This window comes from Lolium rigidum, chromosome 5 (assembly GCF_022539505.1).
Source record: "Lolium rigidum isolate FL_2022 chromosome 5, APGP_CSIRO_Lrig_0.1, whole genome shotgun sequence".
Classification (NCBI taxonomy): domain Eukaryota; kingdom Viridiplantae; phylum Streptophyta; class Magnoliopsida; order Poales; family Poaceae; genus Lolium; species Lolium rigidum.
Window position 1 is genome coordinate 198,407,636 of NC_061512.1, and position 9,176 is coordinate 198,416,811.

Here is a 9,176-nt window from a genome sequence, read left to right on the forward strand (position 1 = left end):
GCATGCTTATATTAAGACCGAGAAGACCACGAAGGCCAAAAGTACAGAGTACAAATCACAACGTACACAAACAACACAAGCTGGGAAAAACAGAACCAACACAGAAAACTGAAACCTCTAGGAGCAAGATGATCGACCACAACGGCACAACCATGGTGACAGGCTATCTCACTTAAAATACAAAAGGCAGCAAGGAAGCAGCACTTGTGCGATGCCACACCTCCTTACTCGGCAGGTATTGCCTGAAACTACTCATTCGGAAGTATAAAACGACATAGGTAGGTCATAACTTTTTTCCTGAGGGGATGGTAACATAACTGTGAGAATACCATTACATAGGTTGCAAATATGGAAGTTGTGAGCATATCATTGCAGAAGGTAGTGGTCGTCTTACCAACAAGGGTCCATCAGGTTGAGCCTGCTCACATGACCATAGGCCATACAAGGTAAAAAAAACACACCTCGTATTTATGTTCATGTTGGAGGATGTAGTATTAACATGTGAGATTTGGTCCCAAACTGTGTCAAATTTAGAAACAAATAAAAGGTCTAAATCAAAACTAGACGCGCACATAATTATGGTCTACTATCTTAACCTATCAATCTTTGCAACGAAAGGTCAATTATTATCCCTTAATACTGGTCCATCTTCAGATTTTAGCAGCCAGGTCCGGCCGTGTCTGAGAACGTGGAGAGAGTGGGGCCTTAGTCCCTAAGAAACAGCCAGATAATCTTCTGAATACTCTACTGTTAAAGCTACTAGCCCCATTACAATCACCAACAAGACAAATAATGAAAAGCTGTACATCAAGACCATACACGATAAAAAGAGTAGTTCAGTAAATATGACAAATGCAAAACTCAAGATATACGATTGAAGATTTGAAGATAGTCGATTTACAATGTCATTCTCCCACAAGAGCATCGGCGACAGAAACAAACTCATACTAGCTACCTGACTTTCGCTCACTATGGCAGACGCAGCAGACCATCTAGAGCACTTATTGGGCAGGCAAACACAAGGAAAACAACACATGATACGATTTGCCGCTAACCCGGCTAGCTGCTTAATTAAACTACCATAGCAGAACACCAGCACACGTCTCAGAAAACATCAGAGGAATCACTGTCTCTGAAACCTTGTCTTCAGGTTGCAACACGAGGTGAAGAACGGTAGATTTCTCTCAGGCAACGAGACCCTTCTTGGCAGCCTTCTTCTCCACTTCCCAGCCGATGCACATCTCCTTGTCAGACTCCATCCCATCGCTGTTCCAGCCGTCCAAGGTCGACCTTGGCGACACGGCACCAGGGGCAACTGCAGTGAAACTCTGGTACATCAGCAGGCCACCACCAGGAAGCTCCTGCTCGACGAGATCGTCGCACATGTACGAACCAACCTCTGCACCAGAAGCCCATGATTTGGCAAAGCCTTGCCCACCGAAGATGGTGACAGCCACTGAGAAGTCTGAGGGGCAGAAACATGACAGGACCCTCTTGATCAGGTCACTGTAAACCAGGGAGCCAGGGTTGACGTTCATCGCTTCATAGCTTGCATAGCTGAAGCCTTCCTCTGGAGTGACATGGATCGTGGAGGCTGCGGGGCCACAGATGCCGTTCATCGAATACCCGCATGGGTCGAAGTCGAAGTCGCAGATCTCCATCTCAGGGATGATATCAGAGATCCCCGAGACCTTCGTCATCTCCTTTGCTGAGGAGCAGCCGCCGTCAGCAGAATTCTTGAAGAACACTGCAGCCTTCCTAGCGTCCAGCCCAGTCATGCACATCTCTAGTGTGACCATGGGCTGCTCAGGCATCTCAGTGGCATGGTAGACATGCCACAGCTTCTTGGGCCTGAACGAATCACCCATCACATATGCATTGCCACCTGACTTGAGGCCACCAAAGAAGCCGTTCAGCACAGATACCTCCTCTGAGAAGCTGCGGTGCGGCGCTGGCTGTGCACCTGGGAAGATGAACGTCCCACGAGAGTACCTCGCTGAACAAACAGGCAGCGACAGCCCATCAGCAAGCTCAAGGATGCGAGGAATCGACAGCAGAAGCTTTGTTGTCCCACAGGTTTTGATGACAACCTTGTGGGAGTAGACAAAGAGGCTCGACTCTGACAGCACATAGGAGTCGAACTGCTTGTTCGAGAGCTGGGACACGATGGTGCACCGTGCAAGATCAAGGAAGGAGTTGATCTGCTCGCGAGAGAGGGCACGAAGGCCACGGCCACAGGGGTCCACAAAGACAGGAGCGTCAGAGAATGTGATCTCAAGGCGCTTCTCGTAGCCCTCAAACCCAATAGGGGAGGGAGCTGGAGAGCTCCAGCAATCAGCCAACGACATTTCCATCTGATTGTGTGTTGCAAGGAAGAAGAGAGGATGACAGAGGACAGGAGAGATTGGAGCGAACAAGCGAAGTAGCAGAGAAAGCAGCCAGCCAGGGGAGATTTATTTGGGGGGAAAAAGAAGAGAAAAATTGCAGTAAATTCCTAAGCTACGTCAAAAGGCATGAGAAGGGAATATCAGGAGGGCTTGCGGGCGCACTGCAAAACAAAATATCAGGCAAATGATCATTAGAAACCAGAGGATGGAAAGCATCAATTGGCAGAGTCGGTGGATGAATTTTCGGGCACTTACGTTGGAGTAGGCAGCAGACTGGAACTTCTTGATTCCTCCAGCCGGGCGAACGTCCTCAATCTTGTAACCAAGGGGAGCTTCGTACATGGAACTACTACTACTAGACTTCTTCCCAGATTTTGACTCCATTAGAACATTCAATGTGTGGTTCGCTTGTGCTGTTGATCAGAACAAAAGAGTAAGTAAGCCCACCAATTAGGTTGCAATATGGTATTAAGACCTAGAGTAACACACGTATATGAGTCGACAAGCATAGTTCATTATGCTAAAACAATTTCCCTTAAAGTTGCAGTGTCATAATAGTAAGATGTTCAGATAGGAATGAGCTTGCATTAGTAAAACAACACATAATTTCTAGGATTAGGAGGTAGAAACGGTTCCGCAAAGGATGGCTGAGCCTATCTCAAGCTATAAATAATCACAACTAAATAAGGGTTCGTCTTTGTTTAGCAGGTAACGCTAAATCCAATCTGGTACCAGGTATGCAGAACTAGTACTATCTCTAATTCTCAAATCATATATTTGAAAATTATTATGCAAATATACTAAGCAAAAAAATATTGTTATTTCATTTGTTTCCTGCGGTATTTTCCTGGACAACATCCTGGCATACATGAAAATTATTGCAAACCAGAGCATGTTGCGCAGACATTACGGAATAGTTGGAATTAATTACTAAAAAATCAGACGTTTCCCGTAATTAAGGCTGCTACTTGCGTTTGCAGGCTGCCAAGGTTTGACTAGGATAAACAAAGACAACACATCACATCCGATCTGACAACAAAAGGTACTAGTACTATGAATTACAGGCGCGGTACGGCGTATCGGAGATTGAACATCAGCATGGACGAGAACAAGAAGAGGCGCTTTTCTCGAGCTGAAAGGCGCACGGGCAATTCCCAAATCCTAGCAGTCCTACCAAGATCAAACGCCTCCAAAAGCAACAAAACTAAAATCCCGAAAGCATCTTACAGACGACCGGGGAGGAGACATGAACCAACGAATCCCCTGCCTAGACAGAGCCGATCACCGCCCTCCCAGAACGCGGCCCCGGTAACCTAACCTAAATCCAAGATCCAGACCAAGAACGCATTACGGACGGGCAAGAAACCCGCGTTCCCGCACCCCCAAACGCGCGTGCAGAATCGTACGAGGCGTAGCGCCGGCGGGCAAAGCAAGGGGAACTCACGGGTTGTTCGGGAGGGGGACCAGAAACGGCGGCGGAGGAGGCTCTGCTGCTGGTGCTGGTTCCGGCGATGATCGACGGGATGTGGGCGTTCGAGGCGGGCACGGGCGGTCTGCGATTGGCTCGGAAAGCTGTTTGGAACTTTGGATGGGTTGCCTGGGGCTTGCCACGGCCGCTATTTATAAGCGGGAGGGCGGTGGCCGAACCGACCCTTACTTGAGGCTGACAGGCTGTTAGCGAGGGGGGCTCGGAGAGGCCCTAGGGAAACACCGCCTATTCCCGTCGCAGGGGTCAAAAGTGAAAAGTGATAAGTGAAAACCGATCAGTCAACGTAAGTGATTGTTAGTCAAGAGATCCGAGTTTTCCCGGCTCAGCCCGTTGAGAGCAAGTATAATAAGTCCTAATCAGCTGGCTATAAGGGTTAAAATAATATATTCATGCTTAGTTGGAGAAGAGAGAGGAGGAGAGAGAAAAGGAGTGGACTCTCATGCAAGAGCCAGCTCTAGCACGTGCTCCTAGACACTTTGTGAGAGTAAAATGTGGGCCATCCATTAATAAAGTAGTACATAATTATAGCTCACTATTATACATATTGGCTCTATGTTAACTATAAATGACATGGCACATGGCTTATAGCCAGCAGCTGACTATACTATTAAACTTGCTCTGATGCCATAAGTTTAAGTTCTAGGAGGATCGAATTAAATACTACCTCCGTTTCAAGCAATAAGGCGCCCTCGTTTTTCGTGCTTTTTGTTTGACCAAAAATTACTGCAAATATATAAAGATTGTTTGTATGAAATTAGCATCATTAGAAATTACTCTTCAATACGAATCCAACGGTACTAATTATATATACTATAATTAAGATTTTGTTGCTTAATTTGTATGGTAAAAGTTCGTCTTCGAATACGTGTGCGCCTGTTGCGGTCAGAAACCCACCGGCGAGCAGCGACGGGCAACACAGAGCCGGGAGGCTCCCAGGACTGCGGCTGGCCCTGGTCCCTCGAGCGACGGCCCGCAAAGCCTCGGCACGCACGTCCGATGCTGGTGCAAGGGCGTGCCACCGACCTATACCCGGTCGGGAAGGTGATGGATTTGCTTCGCTTAGTTTCCTGCATGGCATACACGTAAACATTAAATACGAGCCTCGATCGGCTCTCAGGTTGTCCTGTGAATCGGCTCAAGGAGCCGATCCACCCATGATTCGTATGAGGTCTACGATCGCATGATGGTCCTGCTTGATCAATATAAAGCTAAAACAACCTACGACGATTTAGGGTTTTCACCATATAATCGGAACATCCTACGCGTGATTGAGCCTGGCAGCCACGCACGGTGATAATAAACCGACCCTAGACAAGGCCTAAAAACCAACATGAAGTTGATCCCCAGAACATCTCATCTAGGGCTAGCAAACTACACCCTACGTGCTACTGGATCCTTTAACCCGTTTGCAAGGCCTAACTATGCAGATATTAAACTAATCCTTGAAGAACAAGGAGCAATCATAACGGATCGGATCTACTAAATAATGATCAAGCGAGGTGCCGCCCTTACACCCAAGATAGGTGTAAGGGCGGCTAGACGTCTAAGGGTTGCATGGACGAAAGCATATGATACGATGAAACAATGCTAACCCTAACACATCGATGATAACTACGTTGCTCGCCATCAACAAGGCTTCGAGCACGAGCAACGCATGAACAGCGAATAAACGTGTCTCGCCTAGATCGCAAGATGCGATCTAGGCAGCATGATGCTTACCTGGAAGAAACCCTCGAAACAAGGGGTTGGCGATGCGCCTAGATTGGTTTGTGATGAACGTGATTGTTGTTTTTCTCAATAACCCTAGATACATAGTTATAGTCCGTGGACTTTCTAACGTGGGAATAATCTCAACCGTGCACGAGCCAAATTCTAACTAACCGACACGTATCCTACTATATTTACAGATACACGGGCAAACTAGCCCAAACTTTGTATACAAGGCCGATTCATGTATTTCTTCCGCATATATCCTTCAAGCCCATCTTAATCGCGGCCCACCTCTGATCCGGTCAAATTCTGGTGATAACACATGCCCCCCTGATTTTGGAAATGACAATTCCAAAATCACTCTGCTTTTTCTTCGTCGGGTCATGTCATGGCAGAGCAGAACCATCACAGTATCCTTCATCATGATGCCTTGCCTTATCAACTTCTCTGCAAGATTTGATAGCTTTAACATCACTTCCTCGGAAACCGTAGTGGCATTAAATCTCCACTATACCCCTTTTATTTAACCGCATCGAGCAGTTTGCTTCTTCATCCCCTCCTCATCCTCTGTTCCTCTGTAGTACTCGAAAAACCCTTCTTCCACCATGGACTCCTCCTCCTCTTCCTCCTTCGGTCTTTCCTACCGGTCTTCCTCCTCCCGCGAGTCGACGCCGGAGGACATACGCGCCCCGGAGCGATGGGACGAGGCGGACTGGGACTTCTCCGTCTGGTATAAGGATGATGAATCCCTGACCGATGGGGAGGACAACCTTCATTTCCTCATTGATGGGGATTCGGAGGAGGAGGACGACGATGATGCTCTCTGGGGCGAAGACATCTCTTCCGATGAGGAGGATGAAGAAGTGGAGGAGGACACCTCCTCCGACGAGTACCCGCCGATGAAGCGCTTCCGCGCCGGGTCGGATGATGATGACGACGACGATGATGACGAGGAGGAGTACGGGGCCCCTGCCGAAGGTTACGGCAGCAGCGACGAGGAGCCCGCCGGCAGCAGCGCCGACGGCAGCCACGACAGCACCGACGAGGGCAGCAACGGCCCTTAGACTAGGACTAGTAGCATAGGACTAGTAGTAGTAGTGCATTAGGCATCGGATGATCCTTTTGAGAGCCATCGGCTCTTTCTTGTAAAGCCGTTCCTTTGAATCAATAAGAACTGTTCTTCCAATTTGACTCTCCATTTATCCAATTTCAAGTCTTCCATTTGCCGCACCAAGAACCGATAGCAACGTATTGGACTTTTCGCCTCAAACGCCCATGAAGCCAGACTCAAATACCGATTTAGACAGTCATCTGATACGTCCAATTTGCATCACTATTTTATATCATAATTTGCTGTTATTCATTGATATATTTCATATTGGGACACAATACTTATGTTATTTCATCTATTTTGCATGTTTCATGATTATTTGGAGATCGCGCACCGGAGCCGGGATTACTGCTGGAAAAAGCACCGTCGAGGATGCAATATTTCGGAAGATCAAGCTGTGGAAGGAAATTTCACCAAAAATCCTATTTTTCCAGATGACGGAGAAGGCCAGAAGGGGGAGCTGAGAGGACCCAAGGTGGGGCCAGACCACAGGCCGGCGCGGCCCATGGCCTGGCCGCGCCACCTTGTGGTGTGGGGGCCCCACAGCCCCTTTCGCCTCCTTTTCTTCGCGAAACCCTTCGTCCCGAAAACCTAAGCCATAGAGGGATCCTCACGAAGGGTTACAGCCGCCTCTGCGGGGCGGAGAACACCAGAGAGAAAAGAGCTCTCCGGCGGGCAGGAATCCGCCGGGGAAATTCCCTCCCGGAGGGGAAATCGACGCCATCGTCACCGCCATCGAGCTAGACATCATCTCCATCACCATCACCATCATCTTCATCATCATCACCGCCATCTCCACCGCTGCACCTCGTCACCGCTGTAGCAATTTGGGTTTGATCTTGATTGTTTGATAGGGGAAACTCTCCCGGTATTGATTTCTACTTGTTATTGATGCTATTGAGTGAAACCATTGAACCAAGGTTTATGTTCAGATTGTTATTCATCATCATATCACCTCTGATCATGTTCCATATGATGTCTCGTGAGTAGTTCGTTTAGTTCTTGAGGACATGGGTGAAGTCTAAATGTTAGTAGTGAATTATGGTTGAGTAATATTCAATGTTATGATATTTAAGTTGTGGTGTCATTCTTCTAGTGGTGTCGTGTGAACGTCGACTACACGATACTTCACCATTTATGGGCCTAGGGGAATGCATCTTGTACTCGTTTGCCAATTGCGGGGTTGCCGGAGTGACAGAAACCTAAACCCCCGTTGGTATATCGATGCAGGAGGGATCGCGAGGATCTCGAGTTTAAGGCTGTGGTTAGATTTATCTTAATTACTTTCTTGTAGTTGCGGATGCTTGCAAGGGGTATAATCACAAGTATGTATTAGTCCTAGGAAGGGCGGTACATTAGCATAGGTTCACCCACACAACACTTATCAAAACAATGAAGATTAATCAGTCGTATGTAGCGAAAGCACTAGACTAAAATCCCGTGTGTCCTCAAGAACGTTTGATCATTATAAGTAAACAAACCGGCTTGTCCTTTGTGCTAAAAAGGATTGGGCCACTCGCTGCAATTATTTCTCTCGCATTTTACTGATGGCGTGTATTTCACACGTTCGTTGGGCAACCCCAAGAGGAAGGTATGATGCGCACAGCAGCAAGTTTTCCCTCAGAAAGAAACCAAGGTTTATCGAACCAGGAGGAGCCAAGAAGCACGTTGAAGGTTGATGGCGGCGGGATGTAGTGCGGCGCAACACCAGGGATTCCGGCGCCAACGTGGAACCTGCACAACACAACCAAAGTACTTTGCCCCAACGAAACGAGTGAGGTTGTCAATCTCACCGGCTTGCTGTAACAAAGGATTAACCGTATTGTGTGGAAGATGATTGTTTGCGAGAGAAAATAGTAAAACAAGTATTGCAGCAGATTTGTATTTCGAGTAAAGAGAATTGGACCGGGGTCCACAGTTCACTAGAGGTGTCTCTCCCATAAGACGAACAGCATGTTGGGTGAACAAATTACGGTTGGGCAATTGACAAATAAAGAGAGCATGACAATGCACATACATATCATGATGAGTATAGTGAGATTTAACTCGGGCATTACGACAAAGTACATAGACCGCCATCCAACCGCATCTATGCCTAAAAAGTCCACCTTCGGAGTTATCATCCGAACCCCTCCAGGTATTAAGTTGCAAGCAACGAGACAATTGCATTAAGTATGGTGCGTAATGTAATCAACAACTACATCCTTAGACATAGCATCAATGTTTTATCCCTAGTGGCAACGAGCACAACACAACCTTAGAACTTTACGTCACTTGTCCCAGGTGTCAATGCAGGCATGAACCCACTATCGAGCATAAGTACTCCCTCTTGAGGTTACAAGCATCTACTTGGCCAGAGCATCTACTAGTAACGGAGAGCATGCAAGATCATAAACAACACATAAGCATAACTTTGATAATCAACATAACAAGTATTCTCTATTCATCGGATCCCAACAAACGCAACATATAGAATTAC

General features: G+C 47.3%; 1 protein-coding gene across 1 annotated transcript; it reads right to left on the reverse strand.

The window, feature by feature from the left end:
* Nucleotides 1–853: 853 nt before the first annotated feature.
* LOC124653979 (S-adenosylmethionine decarboxylase proenzyme-like) lies at nucleotides 854–3,877 on the reverse strand. Its single transcript, XM_047193026.1, has 3 exons — nucleotides 3,832–3,877; nucleotides 2,643–2,800; nucleotides 854–2,354 (listed from the first exon to the last, which is right to left on the reverse strand). Exons 2-3 carry the CDS (start codon nucleotides 2,769–2,771, stop codon nucleotides 1,185–1,187), a joined length of 1,299 nt encoding a protein of 432 aa, XP_047048982.1. The 5' UTR covers nucleotides 2,772–2,800; nucleotides 3,832–3,877; the 3' UTR covers nucleotides 854–1,184.
* Between the last annotated feature and the right edge of the window lie 5,299 nt (nucleotides 3,878–9,176).